This window comes from Mobula hypostoma, chromosome 2 (genome assembly GCF_963921235.1).
Source record: "Mobula hypostoma chromosome 2, sMobHyp1.1, whole genome shotgun sequence".
NCBI lineage: Eukaryota > Metazoa > Chordata > Chondrichthyes > Myliobatiformes > Myliobatidae > Mobula > Mobula hypostoma.
Window position 1 is genome coordinate 26,518,651 of NC_086098.1, and position 22,332 is coordinate 26,540,982.

The 22,332-nt window shown below is 42.1% G+C and overlaps 1 protein-coding gene across 6 annotated transcripts in view; it reads right to left on the reverse strand.

Moving 5' to 3' along the window:
- The window catches only part of ptprk (protein tyrosine phosphatase receptor type K), a 691,044-nt gene that overhangs the window by 661,103 nt on the left and 7,609 nt on the right, over positions 1-22,332 (reverse strand). The window contains exon 1 of one of the 6 annotated variants that reach the window (XM_063034502.1): positions 13,676-13,731. The exons of the other annotated variants lie outside the window; for them this stretch is intronic. Within the exon in view, the coding sequence (XP_062890572.1) occupies positions 13,676-13,685 (10 nt within the window). The 5' untranslated portion in view covers positions 13,686-13,731. Of the gene's footprint in view, positions 1-13,675; positions 13,732-22,332 lie in introns of those variants that run through there. 6 annotated transcript variants of the gene reach the window in all.

Sequence of the window (22,332 nt, forward strand, 5' to 3'; positions counted from 1 at the left end):
GGTTAAAGTCAGATTAATTCTTTAAATGTAAACGCCCTACTTTGATATTCTAATACACATATTTCAGCTTCACAGGAAAATAGATTGTCTGGGAAAATACGGCCAACTTTCTATAAGCAATGAGTTTTCAACTGATGAAAATGAAGGGTATCTACAGTTTGAAAATGCAATTTCAATCCTTTGCATTGTATCATGTGCCACACTAATATGCTTATTATGCAATACTCAAAATTGGTCGCAGCTCCCTCACACGCAAGCACTGCTACTCTCCACTAAGCATTAACCCTGACACAAACCGGAGCTAAATGGACTGATAGAGCACTGTGTACAAAAGTCATATATATATATTTAAAAAAATTCAGGACATATGTGAGTTGTGACAAACCTGATTCTGATGTGAGCCTGTGTTGTGGACTGAGAGTGGGAAGGGGTCAGGGAGAAGGGAATCATGAGGAAGGAAGACCAGAGGCAGTGGGAAACACCAGCGAGGCATTCTGCAATGAACAATAAACCAATTGTTTGGAATCAAACGACTTTGCCTGGTGTCTCAGGGCTGGGTGTGTCTGCACTCATACACCACCCACTGCCCCGCACTCCTCCTCTGACACCTGCCCCACCCACACCCTACGTGCAACTCTCCACCCTCGCCATTCCCAACATCCTTTACTCCCACCAGACTTACAAAATAACTCTCCACTCCAATTTGACAAATACAGTACTGTGTAAAGGTCTCAGGCACCTTAGCTATATACATGTACCCAAGGCTTTCATACAGTACTGTACACCCTTTGTTTTCAGCAACAAAAGTCACTATTCCAGAAGTCACAGTTCAGGTCTGTACACACTAAAGTTTGCCAGGAATCACAGACTGACTGAGTCACCAACAATGGAACGCTATCTGCCAGGCACAGTTGCAGTGATCCAGGAGTAAAGGTGCAAGCATTGCTTGCACTACCATAGGGAGCACTGGTCAGCTCTACAAGTAACAAGCATTCTCCAGCGACCACTTCTAACACTGGCTAGAATACCCAGCACTGCCCAGGGCAGCTCTCAGAAATCCACAACTAGGCGTGTGAAGCGGTCAATGCCAAGGAATTGATGTGAAAAATACGAAAAAGTTTGCCAAATTCAGGCAAATCCAAAACTGGACAAGAGAAGATGGATTTATAACACGCACATATACATATAGTCAAAATCAAAACTGTTAAACAATTTGTAATACAAACAAAACAAAACCATTTTTTAATTACTTCATTATATTAATTCAAATTTTCCAGATAAAGCTAGCAATTTATCACAGATCTCTCTTAAAAAAAGGGGGCAACTTAAAATAAAATTCAGTCAGTACAACAGCTCAGTACTTTAATAAGGTGGGAGTGTGGGGTTGACATTCCAATCAGACCTCAAAATTTCATAGCAGGCTTGAGATCAGGTGGCCCATTCTGAGCCTAATTTTATTTTTGGTAGTAGTATGTTATTAATAGTACATATAACAAGGCAGTACACACAGGAAATTAAGCTAGAAAACATTTAAAACATAAAAACCAATGTACGTATCTTTCAAATGTGGAAAAATACTTAGACTAATCACAGAAATATACTGCTTTAAAAGGCTAAAATTTTGGTCGCCTTCCAATCTTTGACCTCATACTGTGCAAGATATTACGAAATTGGACAGCAATGATTGCTATGAATGGGTTGGATTAGGTAATAGTTAATATGATACGCAAAATGAAATAGTCCAAGACTTATTAACTAGGGCCAACTCTAGCATAGCAGACAAAATATGAGAACACTATCCTTAAATAACAGTTTACTTAGCAGTTTTCATCTGGCATATACTTTACTTATTCATTCAGTATCACATCAGTGGGGCAATTTACCACACCCAGTTGTCTTGGTATTTAGTTCTTTCTGGTGCAATCTGAACAATAAGTATGGAGTAAAAGCTTTTGAATGCTCTTGAAGTGATCCGAACTGAAATCTGAAAGTATCAGCACTATTGATTTAACTGTAATGTATTGCTTGTGTACACGTATTCCCATTCAACCATCAGGCTCCTGATAACTTCACTCACCTCAACACTAAACTGTTCTACAGCCTATACAGGCTCACTTTCAAGGAAGCCACAACTCATGTTCTCAATATTACTTATTTATTTATTTTTGTGTTTGCACAATTTGCCCCTATTTTGCACATGGTTGATTGTCAGACTTTGTGTGTAGTTTGATTCTATTGTATTTCTGTTCTACTGTAAGTAGCCACAAGAAAATGAATCTCAGAGTAGTATATCGTGACATATATGCACTTTAATAAACTTACTTGAACTTTTTAAAATCAGCTTGGACTTTTTCCAAAAACATTGATCATAATTCATTGCCTGTCAGTTGTCCTAAATACAACTCTAGACGTACCTTTGTATAACTCTAAATTCCTCTTTATCTTTTGTTAACATTGTGATTAATCTACAGTCAAGTATATGAACATTTTAGCAATTGGGCAGATATCCCCAGAAATGTTGCTACGGTAACTTAACTAATCCCCGAGCTGACAGCTATTCGTAAGAATGTAAAATATCCTCCAATGACATTACTGTTCCCATACTACTTTATATTTACTACCACTGCATTTAATTTAGATTAACTTCTAAAGCAGGGGTTCCCAGCCTGCGGTCCACTGTCCCCTTGCTTAATGGTATTAGTCCATGGCATAAAAAAGGTTGGGAACCCCTGTTCTAAAGGAACAATCCACAAAACAAATGTGCAAGCCATTCATTGTAATGCATTTCATTTGTGTGTGCAAAACAATTCAGAATCTAGCTGAACTCATGAATGCAAAGAAAAATGCGTTAACGTGCCTCACTGCCTGATGGAAACCTCTGGAATAATGTGAGCAAAATTACTGGGCTGCCATAAACACCAACATGGTTCACTGCTGTCCTGGAAGGAAGCAAACTTGCCCACCTTTACAGTCTCTAGCCTGTTATGCATCTCCAAACCCAACCATAAGCTGCCCACTCAGTTCAAGAACAGTTAAGTGATAATCGCTGACCTTACCAAGAATATCCACATTGCCTGAATAAAAATCTATATCGTCAATAAGCAGCACACACAGGTCAAAACAGGGGCAAAACATACCAGACATTTCACTTGCATGCATCACTTGCCTTGGGAAAATTATTTACTTGAGATTTGACATCTGGGGCCAAAATATTACATTGGAATGTAATGCAGCCAACTGTTTCTACAGTGAGTTAATTCATCCCAAGCTGGGAGTTATTCATAAGAATGCAAAGTATCCTCCAATGACATTACTGTTACTCTACTATACTATTTTATATTTACCACCACTCCATTAACTTAGATCAACGATCGACCAACTTCTAAAGCAATATTGCAAAGAATCAGCAAAGCAAATATGAAAGGCATTCATCGTAACGCATTTCATTTGTGTCTATAAAATATTCAGAATGACTTCTAAATAAAGATGTCAAACTGAACAAAACATTTAGAAAGTAATACATGGAAGTCATTACGTTGATAGCTTAAACATACCACAATCTTGTATGTCTAAATAAAACCTGCCATTGTTAATCAGCAGCTAAGTGAAAGTTCACAATAAGCAAATGCTAGCATAAAACAATGCAGAAAATAGGAAAACAACATCGAGAGTCCTTGTTTACTTTTCAAGTCAGAATGTCTGGATAAACAGAAGGAATACTATTGAGTCAAATATTTAAGTCTGCAGCATCCGTTCTTTCCCCACGTCATTGAAGCTCATACAGTATCACAGAGGACAAAATATTTCACACTGACAAGAAAAAGTTACTCTTACAGGTGGGATGACACAGCAGCATAGCGGTTAGCACAGCGCTTTACAGTACCAGTTACCAGGGTTCAATTCCCACCGCTGCCTGTAAGAAGTTTGCACGTTTCCTCCGGGTGCTCCAGTTTCCTACCGGTTAGTAGGTTAACTGGTCATTATAAATTGTCCCACGATTAGACTACGATTAAATTGGGGGGCTGCTGGCCAGCATGGCTCGGCTTGAATGCACAGAAGGACCTATTTCTCTTTTTTATAAAAAAAAAGTTTCGTCATACGTTCAAAGACCAAATGTACCCTTGCCCTCCAGGTCAACTTCACAGCAGTCAGTGACTTTACTGGACAAGACTGAGGCTTGATATGATTAGCTAAATAACAGGTACATTTCCGTTTCTACCCCCACTGATCTGAGTGAGAAAGATTGAATATTCAAAATACAGATAGGATCCTTTGGGCCTCAAATGCTTTTCTTGATCACAAGGATAACACAATCAAAAGCAAAGGGCTAACTCAGAGACTCATCATGGTAGAGATGTTGCAGTTAACGTCATTGTAACAGGCTGGATGTTTGGGACTATGTCAATGCAATCCAAGGCTATAAAACCTCTTCAGCAATACTAAAGAAGTGTGACTAAAGTAGGATACTAAGAATGCAGGTGGCAAGTAATGGAAAGAATCACTGGCAGTGCCCTTGTTGATTGAAATGGGAGGGGATAACGATGAGATCCAACTGATGATGGAGTTTCAAGGAGAGTAACACACAGAAGATGCATGCAGCAACTCAGCAGGTCAAGCAGCATCTACGAAGAGGACTAAAAAAGCTGACATTTCGGGCCATGGCACTTCATCAGGACTAGAAAGGAAAGGGGAAGAAAGCAGATTAAGAAAATGGGGGGAGGAGAAGTAATATAAACTGGAAGGTGATAGGCAAAACCAGGTGAGGGGGAAGGGGGAATGAAACGAGAAGCTGGGAGGTGATAGTAGAAAAGGTAAAGGGTTGGAGAAGGAATCAGGTAGGAAAGGAGAGCGGACCACAGGAGAAAGGGAACAAGGAGGGGCACAAGAGGATGACAGGCAGGTGAAGAGAAGGGGTAAGAATGGAACCAGAATGGGAAATGGAAAAAGGGAGAATGGGGAAGGGGGAATAACTAGCAGAAGTTAGAGAAATTGATGAGGCTATCCAGATGGAATGCAATGTTGCTCCTCCAACCCGAGAGTGACCATGTCATGGAAGTGTAGGAGGCCATGAACCAACGTGTCAGAATGGGAATGGGCAGTGGCAGATGGAACAAAGGTGTTTGATAAAGCGGTCTACCGATCAATGTCGGGGTTCACTGATTTATTCTAAGGAAGTTGATACAGAAGTATTTGGATAGACATGGACTGCTTAAGGATAGGCAGCATGGTTTTGTGTATGGTAGGTCATGTCCAACCAATCTTGTAGAGTTTTTTCAAGGAAGTTACCAGGAAAGTTGGAGGAAGGCATGGCAGTGGATATCATCTACATGGACTTCAGCAAAGCATTTGACAAGGTCCCACATGGGAGTTTGGTCAAGAAAGTTCACTCGCTCAGCATTCAAGATGAGGTAGTAAATTGGATAGGACATAGGCTTTGTGAGAGAAGCCAGAGAGTGGTAGTAGAGGGTTACCTCTCTAACTGGAGGCCTGTGGCCAGCAAAGTGCCGCAGGGATCGCTACTGCATCCACTGCTGTCATCTATATCAACGATCTGGATGATAATATTGTTAACTGGATCAGCAAGTTTGTGGACACCAAGAGTGGGGTTGTAGTGGACAGTAAGGAAGACTACCAAAGCTTGCAGCAGGATACAGACCAGGTGGAAAATGGGCTGAAAATGGCAAATGTAACTTAATGCAGAGAAGTGCAAGGTGTTGCACTTTGGTAGGACCAACTAGGGTGGGTCTTGCACAGTGTATGGTATGGTACTGAGGAGTGCGGGAAAACAAAGGGATCTGGGAATACCGGTCCATAATGTATTGAAAGTGGCGTTATGGATAGATAGGGTCTTAAAGAAAGCTTCTGGCACAACGGCCTTCATAATCTATGTACTGAGCCCAGGAGATGGGATGTTATGTTGAAGTTGTACAAGATGTTGGTGAGGCCTAATTTGGGGTACTGAGTGCAGTTTTGGTCAGCCATCTGCAGGAAAGATGTAAACAAGGTTGAAAGAGAACAGAGAAACTTAACAAGAATGTTGCCACATCTGGAGGACCTGAGTTATAAGGAAAGATTGAATAGGTTAGGACAGTGTTCCTTAGAACGTAGAAGATTGACGAGATTTGATAAAGGTACACAAAATTATGAAAGGTATAGATAGGGCAAATGCAAGCAGGCTGGGTGCAACTACAACCAGAGGTCATGGCTTAAGGGTGAAAGGTGAAAAGTTTAAGGGGACACAAGGGGAAACTTCTTCACTCAGAGGGCCGAGTCAGTATGGAATAAGCTGCCAGCACAGGTGGTTCATGCTAGCTCAACTTCAACATTTAAGACAGAAGCTTGAATAGGTACATGGATGGTAGGGCTTTGGAGGGCTGTGGCCCCGGTGCAGGTCGATGGGAGCAGGGAGTTTAAATGGTTTTGGCATGGACTAGATGGGCCAAAGGGCCTGTTTCTGTATGAATCTTTGTAGAGGAGGCAGTACTGAGAGCACCAGATACAGTAGATGACTCCAACAGACTCACAGGTGAAGTGTTGCCTCATCTGGAAGGACTATGTGGGGCCCTATGGTGGTGAGGGAAGAGGTGAATGGACAGGCGTAGCACGTCTTACACTTGCAGGAAGATCATTAGGAGGGGGTGAAGTAAAAGTGTTTGGTAGTAGGGTCCTATTGAAGATGGAGGAAGTTGCAGAGAAGAATGTGCTGGATGTGGAAGTTCATGGGGTGGTTGGCAAGGACAAGTGGAACTCTATTCCTGTTAAGGCAGCAGAAAGATAGGGTAAGGGCAAGTATCCAGGAAATGGACGAGATCAGGTGTGGAAAGAGCTGTTAATTGTGATGGGGGGGAAAAAAGATGAAGGATGAAATATCATGAATAAACAGACTGCTTAATGCAGAAACTAAAACCGCAAAAATGTTTTGGAAAAAAATTCAGTGTATCCAAGGAGGCATAGCTTTATCGCACTTTCAATGATTAAGAACATGATATGGTCAAAGAAGATGAAAGGAAAGAAAGACAGAGTAAGAGCAGAGGAAGCTGTGGAAGGGAGAGGGCAAAATAGGTAAATAACGTTAATAGAATTAGCAAATATTAGATTAAAGTAGATTCAACTTTATTGTCATTGTGCCGAGTACAGATACAAAGCCAATGAAATGCAATTAGCATCTAACCAGAAGTGCAGAAGGATAGTGTTATTTACAAAATAACTGCAAATAAAAAGTGCTACAGCACACAAATATAAAAGAACTGAGACAGTACAATACAGATGCAATACTGCTTAGCGCTGTGACGTGAGGTTCAGCAGGGTCACAGCCTCAGGGAAGAAGCTCTTCCTGTGCCTGCTGGTGCGGGAGCGGAGGCTCCTGTAGCACCTACCGGATGGGAGGAGAGTGAAAAGTCCATGGTTAGGGTGAGATACGTCCTTGATAATGCTTTTCGCCCTGTCCAGGGTGAAATATCCGTAAGAAAACCCAAGCAATTGAAGCAGAAGGAACAATTGAAGTCAATGCATAAGAGAATTTAAAGACCAGACTCAAATTCCCGTGGGGCCTTGACACTGTCATTGAGCCAACAATTGGAAAAACTGCCAAGATATTCCAAAACCAGGGATAGATTACTCATCCTCATGATCATCAAAATTCTTATGCATTGCTAACTTGATCACTCATGTTAAAGTAGAGGTTCTACGAGGTTCTACTGGAACTGCTTCGTTCCAGATCTAATCAGCCTTCAGTTACATGTACCTACAAATAAAAGTCAAAATCAAACCAATGTATCTCTGAGTATCAAAGCAGCACTATCACCTAGGAATGACAGAAAATCCAAAGCTATACTAAGGGAAACCTTTCCCGTAACAAATCACACCAGATACAAAGGAAAATGCTGGTTACTGCCAGGAAACCAAATTTTGCAGTCTCAATCCTGCCTGAAGTTGCTCAGGAAAGACTACTCAGCTATGTCTTCAGCTACATTAGCAACTTCATCTCTAAGGAAAGCTCCAAGTCCCAAAATCCCAATCATGACCAGCCACATTCACAACCACTTTAGTAATAAAGCACCCAACCTATGTTTAAAGTAACATTTCCCAGTTACACGGGATGTACAGACTCAAAATAAAAATGCAGGGAACTTCCATTTTAAGCAAGTTGAATTTCAACTACATTCCTTTCTCAAAGTAATAACATTTTTGACTTAAACTTAAGGGGACCAGAGAAATCAGCAACTTAGTTACAAGAAGAAAACAGAATGAGTACACTAAAGTCAGCAAGTGGCCTACTGAAGCATTATCTGTAGCCTTCCATTCTGGGAATTATGGAACATCACTCTCTTGAAGAGAATCAGCAACAATAGCACGTAAATATAACACTACTGAAGATATCCTCTGGATCTACTTCAGGGGTTCCCAACCCTTTTTTTTAATGCCATGGGCCTCTACCATTAATTGAGGGGTCCATGGATCCCAGTTTGGGACCCCTGATCTAGTTCAAGTTTAAATGTCAAACACATGAATACAGCGAAACTAAACAGTGTTACTCCAGGGCCAAGGTACAAAACACTACCAATAGTCATACACAGCTCAAGACACATTGAACACATCTAAGATTGCAGTAAAACACAGTCCCAGGAAGGTACAAAGAAGCAGGGAAATAAACCCCATTTGGTAACACACATCAAAGTTGCTGGTGAACGCAGCAGGCCAGGCAGCATCTCTAGGAAGAGGTACAGTCGACGTTTCAGGCCGAGACCCTTCGTCAGGACTAACTGAAGGAAGAGTTAGTAAGAGATTTGAAAATGGGAGGGGGAGATCATTAGCGCTGTAAAGTGCATGTACTAACCACTATGCTACCTTGCAGGTTTCCTGTACTTGGAGACTTATAAAATGCCAGCAATTCTTTGAAAAATCGTACCCACTACCTCAATGGACAGCATGAAACAATACCAGTGTTATTCAAATATCAATAAACTAAAATCACAAGTAAAAACTTTTCATACAATTTAGTTTAATAGGTATAATAACCATCAAGATGCAAAACAATGATGAACAATTGACTCATTAAGATAAAAAGATAGGATAAATTGCAAAGAAAAAAGACTAAATTTGAATTATTATAATCAGACAAGATTTACTCTAGGAAGTGGAGCTCCAGCTTTCATTAAATAAAAAATGCGTTAAGCAAATCAAATTAATTATCAGGAGCCAGTTCTCTCACAGTAACATTGCGAATTGTTTGCTAATGCTTCAATATTGTTACCAAGATTACTTTAAAGAGAGCTGTAACAAATAATTACCAAGTTCAATTAAATGGTTGAGGCCATAGCAAATCATTTTCAAATTACTAATTTGGTTCACTTGTTATATTTTTATCTGCCTTGCATGATGTTACAGCAATGTTTTACAGAGGCTCATATAATTGGCAATATCCTTCAGATCTTTACCAAGACCACCAGAAGTAACCTCTTGCCAACACAAACTCTTGTTACCTCCTGCTTTCCCCTCCCAGCTATCATCTCAAATGGAACCATACTGCCAACATCCTTGGTACGCACAACTTGCTTTCAAACTTCCATCACAAACCCTCTACTACCTGTGAGTGAAGTTTAAGAGACTACTAGACAGGTCTATGGAGGAATTTAAGGTGGGGGTTATATGGGAGGCAGGGTTTGAGGGTCGGCACAACAATGTGGGCCGAAGAGCCTGTACTGTGCTGTACTATTCTATGTTCTACGTTCTATGTAACCTGACATGTTAAGGCATCACAAATTGCACTGAAAATCCGACACACAAGAGATCCTGCAGATGTTATAAATCCAAAGTAATGTCCAATCAGCACTGAGGAACTCAGATCAGTCAGCATCTATGGAAAGAAATAAAGAGGAATGATGAAGAGTCTTGGTCCGAAACATCCTTTCCATAGATGCTGCCTGACCTACCGAGTTCTTCCAGCATTTTGTGTGTGTTGAACTGAAGATCGAAGATCAAATTATATTTATCGAAGTACATACATGTTACCATATACAACCCTGAGAGTGGGAGGGTGTTGCCCGAATAGTAAGACATAATTGTTTTGTATCCATGCATGTGCAGTCGGATATGCAATCAGATCAATGTGTATTTATAAATCTGATAGCCTGATGAAAGAAGCTAATGAGCCTGTTGGACCTGGCCTTAATGCTGGGGTACCATTTGCCAGGGAGAAGCAGCTGAAACAGTTGTAGTTGGGTGCCTGATGACCCTCCAGGCCCTTTCTACGCACCTGATGTTGTAAATGTCCTGAAGAGAGAAAGGTTCGCATTCACAGATGCGCTGGGCTGTCCACATCACACTCTGCAGTGCCCTGCGATTGAGGATAGTATAGTTCCCGTACCAGGCAATGACACAGCCAGTCAGGAGGCTCTCGATGGTGCCCCTGTGGAAAGTCCTGAGGCTTTGGGGACTCTCCATCGGTTCAAGAGCCTGATGGTTGATGGGTAGTAACTATTCCCGAACCTGTTGGTGCAAGTCTAGTACCTTCTTTTTGACGTTAGCATTGAGAAGAGAGCATGTCATGGGTGTTGGGGGTCCTTGCTGATGGATGCTGCTATCCTGCGACAGCATTTCATGTAGATGTGCTCTTGGGAGGGCTTAACCCATGACGGACTGGGCCATATTCACTACTTTTTGTCAGATTTTCCGTTTAAGGGCATTGGTGTGTCGATACTAGCTTGTGATGCAGCCAGTCAATATACTCTCCAGCACACATCAAAGTTTTAGATGTTATGCACATCTATGGACGATTTGCCAAATCTCCACAAACTCCTCAGGAAGGACAGGCACTGATATTTCTTCCTAACAAGACCATAAGATATAGAAGAAGTAGGCCATTCGGCCCATCAACTCTGCTCCATCATTCAATCATGGGCTGATCCAGTCATCCCCACCTCACTAGCTTCTCCCCATGCCCTTTAATGCCCTAGCTAATCAAGAACCTATCTCTCTCTGCCTTAAATGCACCCAATGACTTGGCCTCCACAGCCACTCATGGCAACAAATTCCACAGATTTGCCACCCTCTGACTACAGTAGTTTCTCCGCGTGTCTGTTCTAAATGGACGTCCTTCAATCCGGAAGTCATGCCCTCTTGTCCTAAACTCCTCTACCATGGGAAATAACTTTGGCATATCTAATCTGTTCAGGCCTTTTAACATTTGGAATGTTTCTGTGAGATCCACCCTCATTTTCTTGAACGCCAGAGAATACAGCCCAAGGGCTGTCAGACTTTCCTCATACAGTAACCCTTTCATTCCTGGAATCATTCTCGTGAATCTTCTCTGAGCCTTCTCCAATGTTAATACAGCCTTTCTGAAACAAGGAGCCCAAAACTGCACACAATACTCCATGGTCTCACAAGTGCCTAATAGCACTTACGTACAGGCCCAGGGCATCTTCTTTGAAAAAAATAACACTAAGGAATTTAAAGTTGTTGACCCACTCCTCCTATGATCCTTCGATGTGAACTCTGGTTTCCTTCTCTTAAAACCAGCTCCTTGGTCTTGTGGACAAGAGGTTGTTGTTATGGCATCGCTCGACCAGATTTTCAATCTCCTTCCTATATGCTGATTTATCACCTTTGATCCAGCCTACAACAGTGGTGTCATCAGCACTGGAGCTGTGCTTAGTCTCAAAGTTGTAAGTGTAAAACGAGTAGTGCAGGGAGCTAAGCACACAGCCTTGTGGTGCACCTGTGCTGATGGAGATTGTGGAGGAGACGTTGTTGCCAATCTAAACTGACTGGGGCCTGCAAGTAAGGAAATCAGAGATCCAATTGCAGAAGGGTATTGAGACCAAGGGCATGAAATTTATTGATTAGTTTTGAGGAGATGATGGTATTGAATGCTGAGTTGTCAAGAAAAAGCATCATGATGTATGCATCTTTGCTGTCCAGGTATTCCAGGGTTGGGTGAAGAGTCAATGAAATGGATTCTGCTGTGGATCTGTGGTTCCAGTAGATAAATTGGAGCAGTTATAAGTTGCTTCTCAGGCAGGAGTTGATGTTTCATCACCAACCTCTCGAAACACTTCATCACTGTGGATGTAAGTGCTACTTGTCATTGAAGCAAGTCACTATACTCTTCTTGGACATCAGTATCATTGAAGCCTGCTCGAAGCAGGTGGGTACCACACACTGCTGAAGCGAGAGGTTTAAGGTCTCAGTGCACACTCCAGCCAGTTGATCAGCACTGGCCTTCAGTACTTGGTGAAGTACCCCATCTCAGACCGATGCTTTTGCTGAGTTCACCTTCCTGAATGCTGCTCCCATGTTGGCTTCCGAGACTGAAATCATAGGCACATCCAGGGGTGTGGGTGTTCATGATGGTTTCTCCATGCTTTGACGGTCAAAGCAAACATAGAAGCGATGCCCAATTTAAAACACGCTTTTTTTTCCCCAGAAAGGCTCCATTCTGTTTTTAAATTATAAAATCCGAACATGAAGTCTGAAGGGCGTCTAAGAGGAGCAGAGTAAGATTTACAGTGAGGACTAAAGTGATAATTATCCTTGCGGTAGATACAATTAAAAAGGAACACGAAGACTGTTCACAATAGGGAATTTTTAAGTTAAACTGTAGCTTTTTGTGTGTTGCTATATCAGAATCTGTATTACCATATCAAGTACATGCAAAATTAGATTGTTAAACATCAAAATCTAGTCTCATCGAGCCATGAGCAATCTAATGTAGCCTCACAAATTGGCTTTCTGTGCAGATTTCCTGCAGCTGACATCTGGTAGGAAATGCAGTCGTGTCCTTAATCACTTGAGCAGCATACCAGCCCCTTAGATATGCTAATATTAAAATCTCCAGTTGAACAATTGACCATTCAACAAATTTAAATAAGCCTCAATTAGTCCATTAGCCCACCTTTTATTTGACAATAACTGCAAATGTTCAACATCATAAAGGTGCTTCAGTGTCCTTGAGGTAATAATGAAATGTGCAGTCAAAGGATGACTCCACTTTGTTTGAGGTAGAGAAGTGGTCTTTATTATTCAATAGGTAAATTCTATGACAAGTTGCAAGTCTACAATTGATCCAATAATTTCCCATGGAAACTGTCTTCATGGACATCCATGGCATTGAAAAGCAAAACACTATAGGTACTGGCAACACACACAAAATGCTGGAGGAACTCAGCAGGCCGGGCAGTAGTAGGCAGCCGTCGATCCAAGGGGATCACAGGTTTGCGCCTCTGGTGGACTATATCCTCGCCGAGGCACAAGGCTGGGCAGGAAGATATGAAGAGCCAGTTGTTGCCCCATGCAGCGAGTTCCCCCTCTCCACATCACTGATCTAGTCCCAGGGAAGGGCAAGTGCCGACACAGCTTGGCACCAGTGGTCAGCAGCCCAGTCAGCATCTATGGAAAAGAGTACAGTCGATGTTTCAGGCCGAGAGCTTTCATCGTGTTAAAGCTGAAACAAAAGCAGAGAGTCCTGAAGATGGGTCTCAGCACAGAACATCAACTGTTCATTTCTCTTCACTGACACTGCCTGACCTGCTGAGTTCTTCCAGCTGTTTATGTGTAATAATCCAGATTTCCAGCATTTGCAGCCTCTCATGTCTGCATAAGTGCTGGAAAAAGTACTCAGAAATTTAAGTAACTTTTGGAATGAAAAACAAAACTCGTGCTTCAGGTCGCCAACCTTTCATCATCAATCTCTTTTCCTCTTTCCACGGATGCTGCCCAGCCTGCAGTGTATCTCCAGCATTTTGTCTTCCCACTATAAACATGGAGAAAAAGTTCTATAGTTATGTCTAGTGTAGTCATATCATCCTGACAGATGTTATTACTGGCAATCAGGATGTAACCAGTTAGGGAAAGACGACATAATATGCAATGTGCTCCCGGCTTGCTTGCTACCGCTATCAGAAGGGGTCAACATACACAGAATGCTGGAGGAACTCAGCAAGTCAAGCAGCATCTACGGAAATGAATGCACACTCAAAGGTTTCAGGCAGAGACCCTTCTTAAGGTCATTGAATAGGTTGCCAAAGCCGCAGGATTTACATACAATATGGACCAATCAGCCCTGGAAGGCTGCATGTACAATAAAACATTTTTTTCTAAACCGAGATGAAAAAATAAAAGCATAAATGAAGCATGATTTTATCATGAAATCTGAGAAGTTATTTAATCAAAGACCACGCTTGTTCCAGATATTCTCTCTCTGTACCCTGCCCATTGAAAGCATGTACCACCAGGGTCAGGGACACCTTCCAGGTCACTGATCAAAGACGAATGAATGCCACCCGAGTACAATAGAGGGGCTCCTGACCTTGCACCTTACTGTCTGCATTCTCTCGTAGCCTGACACTTTATTCTGCATTCTGATATTGTTTTTCTTGTATTACCTCAATGTGCTGATATGATCTGTATGGATGGTATGCAAAACGAAGTTTTTCACTGTATCCCAGCACATCACAAAAATAAACCAATTTACCAATATATACCGAACATTTTTGGGTGTTGGACAAGCCATGCACCAATTCAGATTTCCAATATATGTGATTTATTTTCAAGCACCAATTCTACTCAGGCAGTCTGGATTATAACATGTATGGTTTTATCTCTGATCTATAGTAGTTTAGCTGATTTTTACTGGGAGGATAACAGAGAAGTGTTACAATGAGACAGGGTAAGGAATGGAAAATGCTAAGTTTTCCTGTACTTGAACAAATCCATTGACCTGTATGAATTGAATATCTGATTACCAGATTAAAAAGATAATAAAAAACCTATGGATTTATATGCAATTGAGAATATTGGGGGGAAAATCACGCAAATGAGCAGCTGGACACAGTAAATGTATCTATGGTTTAATTTAAAACCGCTGTAAAGGTGACAATTTAATCACCAGCTAAGAGGCACATCTCATTAACCTTATCTCATAAAACAGTATTCCTCCCTGTTATTGCCAAAACCATTGGAGTTAAATACTACTGTATAATTCTCCATTTGAGACTGTTACACAATAATATACATAAATATATATACCTACACACACACACGTAGATACATAAAATGCCCAAGACATATACACAGCTAAGCACATCCAGCCTTGGGACACCAGGCAAGGTTATTTGATTCCAAACAATTGATTTATTGACCATTACAGTGCTTCCCACTCCCTCCCCTCTCCCTTCCTCTTTTCCCAACCACGATTCCTCTCTCCCTGCTCCCTTCCGACTCTCAGTCTACAATAAAGACTCATCTAAAAATCAGGCTTGTCACTCAGATGTCATGTTTTTTTTGCAGCAACAGCACAGTGCAATACATAAATTACCACAGTATTGTGCAAAAGTCTGAGACACCCAGGCTATATATGTGTGCCTAAGACTTCTGCAGAGTTATATATATTTTTTTAAACTTTGCATGCCTTCTACTTGTTAATAGTAGACAAATTTGCTTGGATTTATTTAGTTTCTCGTTCGTGGATATCGTGGTCAATGCTACCATTTATTATGTACATTGCCAGTCCAAGAGACTGGAGTCAAATACAACCCAAAACTGGTAACTGCAGATTTCATTCTCTAATAGATACCAGTGAACCAGAAGTTTCATCCTTACTGGCACAAAGAACATTTCAAAATGTCCTACTCCTCAAACACCATGGTGGGATTCGAACAAAATCTCTGGACACAAAACAAGCTTTTCACTGTACCAGTAATAAATCAATTCCACGATCCAAAAAAAACTGTCAATCTAGTACCTTAACCTTAATTGTAGCATCAAAATAAGTTGACTTCACTGCATGTATTTACGTGAGACCAATAATATCACCGTGAACAATTTTTAAAATATATTTCACTTTATCACTGGATATTCATTTCCATTTTCAACATTCATTTATTTCACCTCTATATAGAACTGGGTTTAAAGAAAACACTGCCTTGTTGAGCAAATTCCTTTCACTTTCTCCTCATGAACCTAGACTTGCGGCCAGCCTGGAGCAAAGGGATAAAAGTCCATAAGACCATAAGACAAAGGAGCAGAAGTCGGCCATTCAGCCCATCGAGTCTGCTCCGCCATTTTATCATGAGTTGATCCATTCTCCCATTTAGTCCCACTCCCCCACCTTCTCACCATAACCTTTGATGCCCTGGCTATTCAGATACCTATCAATCTCTGCCTTAAATACACCCAATGACTTGGCCTCCACTGCTGCCCGTGGCTACAAATTCCATAGATTCACCACCCTCTGACCAAAAAAATTTCTTCGCATTTCTGTTCTGAATGGGCACCCTTCAATCCTTAAGTCATGCCCTCTCGTACTAGACTCCCCCATCATGGGAAACAACTTTGCCACATCCACTCTGTCCATGTTCTTCAACATTCAAAATGTTTCTATGAGGTCTCCCCTCATTCTTCTAAACTCCAAAGAATACAGTCCAAGAGCGGACAAACATTCCTCGGTATGTTAACCCTATATTACAGTCCTTGTCAACTGTAATAGTGTGATTGGAATTGAGTTTCAACAACATTCATTCGGATCTCGACCTACAATGCAAAATACCTGCTAATTCACCGCTGGCCAGGTATTTCTTTAAGATGCTAAATGTCAAAGCAAAGCAACACTCATAAAATGCTGGAGGAACTCAGCAGGCCAGGCAGCATCTAGGAAGAGCAGTCGAATGTTTCGGGCCGAAACCACTCAGCAGGACTGAAACATCGACTGTACTCTTTTCCTAGATGCTGCCTGGCCTGCTGAGTTCCTCCAGCATTTCGGTGTGTTGCTCGGATTTCCAGCATCTGCAGATTTTTTTCTTGTTTGACGATGACAAAAGGTTCCTTCAAGTTGTCATAGCTGAGGGAGTTAGTGAGAACAAGCTCACAATTCCCACTGAATGCTCCCAATGGCAGCAGCTCTAGAACCAAGTTCAAATAGTTTCTGAGAACTAAATTCAGCTCCTGCCCTTTATCTCTGGCTTAGCCACTAAGCCCACAGGAACTGTTTCTACTGACTGAAGGGGCAAAGGTGGACTACTGGCACTTTAAAACCTGTCACTTCGAACAGATGGGGCTCATCAGCTAAGGTTGGCAGCTTATCTGGAAGGAAAACTCTCATCTCAAACCTCCACTGCCTTGTGGCTATACCCACTCACGGGGCAGGCTTCGGGAGTAAACCCTGAGGAAAACTCCGAAGTCGGAGTCCCTCAGGCAGTCCTACACTGAGTTCAATACTGACTGGCAACTCCTGCAATGCTGCTCGTGCCAACCCGTATCAGTCAGTCTCTGCCGTTCCTTTGGGTTCATCAGCTGTGTAGGGAGGGGGAGCCTGCTGCATAGGCAACAGCTTGCTCTCCCTCTCCATACCGTACTGCCTGGCTTGTGTATCGCGTAGGCAGCTCGAAACCAAGATCCATGGTTGACCCTAACCAACTGAGGGCTTCAGGGACAATGACAAAGCTGCTTGAACTGCTACCTCACATGTCCAGTGTCCTAGGTTTAATGCTAACCTCCAACGAAGTTTGCACATTCTCTTCCTGACCATATGAGATCCCCCCCACCACCCCACCCATTCCAGTTTCCTCATGCATCACAAAGACACGTAGGCTACCATAAATTGCCCCGGAGCTTAGGGATAAAAGAATCCGAGGAAAATCTGCAGTCATATGGGAAGAGCAAAACAGGATCAGCGTAATTAAGAGTTGGCTGGTCAGCACAGACTCACTGGGCTGAAGGGTCTACTTCTGTGTTATCTACTATCTACTTATAAAATCCCTTTCACCCACAGTTAAACAATCCCGGTTCACTTTCCATAAAAGAAAAGTGCTCTCGCCATGTAATCCGACTCCAATGCTGAGTGCATCAGTTTGTGCAGCACAGTTGACACAACTAGAGGCCGCACAGTGGAGAATAAAGCAGAGTAAGTGCAAGATTCGTGTAAATACAAACTTGGTTGTTGGCACGAAGTGAGTGAGGTTTAAGATGGCACTGGGAAAGCTCAATGACTACTAGCTGGTGGCTAATAAAACACACTATATTCTTTATTTAAAACACTTTTCTGGTAAATGATCACAGCAAACAATAGCCTATAACTTCCCTGTTAGAGTTCTGCTTTTGAAGCACCTGTAATACCTGGTATTACTGCGGTGTGAAGTCTTGGAGGAGCAGAATGGTTGCAGGACGTTCAGGCAGGAATGAGCTGATGTCATTACCATTGCTGCAGTGTGTTCAGAGACAATTCGATGCGGTTGAACAGAGGCGGAGCCCAGGCCCAAGAGCGAAGAAAGACCCGAGTTGATCAATTTAAGCACCGAGCTGAATTGGAAAGGTCAGGTACAGGCTGAATCAAGGTCGGGCCCAAAAATGCCTTGAGGCAGCAGAACCCAGGCCCGAACGCAAGGAATAACCCGAGGTTTGGGCAACTTAAGTCCCGGGCCAGACTGAAATGGTCCATATGTTGGGGCTGGAGGCGAGGGATGGGCCAGTTCAGCTCGCTGGTCTGCAAGGTTCACTCATCGTTACACTGAGCTGAGGCTGTGACCTGCAAATAATGGACTTCCAAATCTGCTGCAGTGATGCCTGGCTTCGTGAACAAAGAACATAGAACAGTACAGCACATTACAAGCCCTTCGGCCCACAATGTTGTGCTGACCCTCAAACCCTGCCTCCCATATAAACCCCACCTTAAATTCCTCCATATACCTGTCTAGTAGTCTCTTAAACTTCACTAGTGTATCTGCCTCCACCACTGACTCAGGCAGTGCATTCCACGCAACAACCACTCTCTGAGTAGAAAACCTTCCTCTAATATCCCCCTTGAACTTCCCACCCCTTACCTTAAAGCCATGTCCTCTTGTATTGAGCAGTGGTGCCCCGGAGAAGAGGCGCTGGCTATCCACTCTATCTATTCCTCTTATTATCTTGTACACCTCTATCATGTCTCCTCTCATCCTCCTTCTCTCCAAAGAGTAAAACCCTAGCTCCCTTAATCTCTGATTATAATCCATACTCTCTAAACCAGGCAGCATCCTGGTAAATCTCCTCTGTACCCTTTCCAATGCTTCCACATCCTTCCTATAGTGAGGCGACCAGAACTGGATGCAGTACTCCAAGTGTGGCCTAACCAGAGTTTTATAGAGCTGCATCATTACATCGCGACTCTTAAACTCTATCCCTCGACTTATGAAAGCTAACACCCCATAAACTTTCTTAACTACCCTATCTACCTGCGAGGCAACTTTCAGGGATCTGTGGACATGTACCACCAGATCCCTCTGCTCCTCCACACTACCAAGTATCTTGCCATTTACTCTGTACTCTGCCTTGGAGTTTGTCCTTCCAAAGTGTACCACCTCACACTTCTCCGGGTTGAACTCCATCTGCCACTTCTCAGCCCACCTCTGCATCCTATCAATGTCTCTCTGTTATTGAACTTCAGCACTGAATGCTATTTGCTTACTTTAATTGCTTGCATGATTTGTTTTTTCTCTTTTCACATTGGGTATCTGACAGTCTTCTTTTGTTTTAACGGGTTTTATTGGGTTTCTTTGTTTCGTGGCTGCCTGTAAGGAGACAAATCTCTAGGTTGTATAATGTATGCATACTTTGATAATAAATGTACTTTGAACTTTTGACCTGAGTGAGTCAAAGGGCCAGTTCATGATCATTTTTTAAAATTATCTTTGCTCTTTATCAAGAGAAAGAAAAGTGTTATTTTCCAGAAACGTTTAAATTTTGTGACAACTATTACATTCAAACACATTCAAAGATTGAAGTACACAGCTCTAGAACACATAACTAAAGCTTCTCTGACAAGACACACAAGTATATACTCAAACATTAAATTCTCTGCCATTATTTATCACTGTGTAAACAAAGGCAAAGCACATTACATCAGTCGTAAAATATTTCTGAAACTCCTTCACAGGTAAGGATTTCAAACAAATCATAAATGAGAAAATATCCAATTTCAGACTGAAATGGCTGCACGTTAATACACAAGATATTCATGTCACTGGCACCAACACCAGTTAGTTCCTTGCGTATTTGTCGCTCTCGCTCTTCTACATAGTGGAGCCTACGGTCAGTGGTCACCATGAACACAGGCTGAGTTTAACAGATTCTGCGAGTCCCATAATTAGTGAAGAGTCCAGCCTTAGCTGAGAGTCAAATGGATTTTGGAATTAGAAATGGTCTGGAATTGGGTAACTATTGTCACGTGGACCAAGATACAGTGAAAAGGTTGTCTCGCATACTGTTTGTGCAGAACAGATCATTGCACAACGCACTGACGTAGGACAAGGTAAAACAATAACACAGCACAGGAATGCAGAATAAAGTATGCAGCTACACAAAAAGCACAGCATAGGTAGACAATCAGGTCATAATGAGGTAGACTGTGAGGTTAAGAGTCCATTTCATTGCACTCGGGAACCAATTAATATTCTATATACAACAGGGTGATAGTTGTCCTTCTCGTGCCCGTTTTCAGGCTTTTGTATCTTCCACACAATCAAAGAGGGGAGGAGAGAGAATATCTGAGGTGGGAAGTGTCTTTTATATTGCTCGCTTCATTACTGAGGCAGCATGAAGTATATAAAAAAAGAGTCAATGAAGGGGAATGCTGGTTTCCATGATGTGCTGGGCTATGTCCACAACACTCTGAATATACATGCAGAGTAATTGCTACACCATGCCGTTATGCATACTGATAAGATGTTTTCTGTAGGACTTTGATAAAAATTGTTAAGGTCGATGAAGACATCCTAAATTTCCCTAAAATCTTCTGAGAAAGTAGAGGCATTGGTCAGTTTTCTTGACCATCGTGTCTACGTGGCTAGACCAGGATGTTCACTTCTAGCAACTTAAAGCTCTCAACTGTTGATGTAGTGCTTCCTGAGGTCAGTGACCCTGACCCTGCTTCCTGGGGTCAGTGACCAACTGTGTTGTTCTGCTGACATTGCTGGAAAGATTTTTGTCATGACACCATGTTACCAAGGTTTCTTCATTCTTCCTACACTCAAATTCCTCATTAATTTGAGATATGGCCCACCACGGAAGTACCATTTTCAAACTTGAAGATGGAGTTAGAGCAGAATCTGGCCACATGGTCCTGAGTATACAAAGAATAGGGTACGAGGCTGAGGACACACCCCAATGGAGCATCATTATTTACAATAATCATGATGGAAGTATATGTCCATCCTCACTGGCTGCAGTCCATTAGATAAGAGTTCCAATCAAGGACTTTGTTCTCTTCTAGATAATGTCAAACATCTTGGGTATGCATGATGCCAGGCAATTGGAAAATATTAATTATTTTCTGGACGGACCACACAGATGGCAAAAAGCTCTGAAGTATGTGAGGGCGAGTGGGCTTTGAGCAGCAAATCCCAAGGGCCCCAAAGTGATTCCTTTTGTTAACTTGCTGCTGTCAAGGACATCAGTCATTATTTTAAATTACTCACAGTAATTTAAGCCCTGTTGAAATGAATTTAATTATTTAAAATCATATTATAAAAACAAATATCGAGGTGAATTGGAAACCTTTCAAAATTTACTTCTCTATTTAAATTAGTAGGCCATTTTAAATGAGAGATCTTGATCAGTCAGGGAGATAGGCTCAGGAATGGCAAATGGATTTCCACTTAGATAAGTGTGACCAGATGCATTTTGGACAGTCAAACCAGGGTAAGCATTTGTGCAGTGACAAGTGCTGTTCAACAGAGGCACCTGGGAGTACAAGCGCACAGTTCACTCAAAGCAGCCACACAAGTAGAGAGGGTGGGGGAGACGGCACCTTTATTATTTAGAGCATTGAATTCAGGAGTAGGGACATTTATGTCGCATCTATACAAGTCATGGATGAGGCCACAGTGAAGGGTATTCTGCACAATTTTTGTTACCATGTGATGTGAAAGACATTGTCAAAAAGGAGAGACACAGAAAAGATTTACAATGATGTTGTCTGGGCGAGAGGGTTTGAGTAACAGGTAGAGATTGGCCAGACTAGATCTTCTTTACCTTTCCCATCCATCTGGCGTCACCTTCCAGCTTGTGCTCCTCCTTATTCTGGCATCTTCCCCCTTCCTTTCCAGTCCTGATGAAGGGTCTTGGCCCAAGACACGGACTGTTTATCCCTTTCCCTCAATGCTGCCTGAACAGTTGCGTTTCCCCAGTATTTTGTGTGCTACTTTGGATTTCCAGGATCTGCAGAATCTCTTGTGTTAATGATATGCTGGACCTTTATTCACTGGAGTACAGACGAATAAGGGATAACCTCATAGAAGTTTGTAATATCATGAGGGAAGTAAGACAGACACAGCCTTTTCCCCAGGGTTGGGATTTCTAACT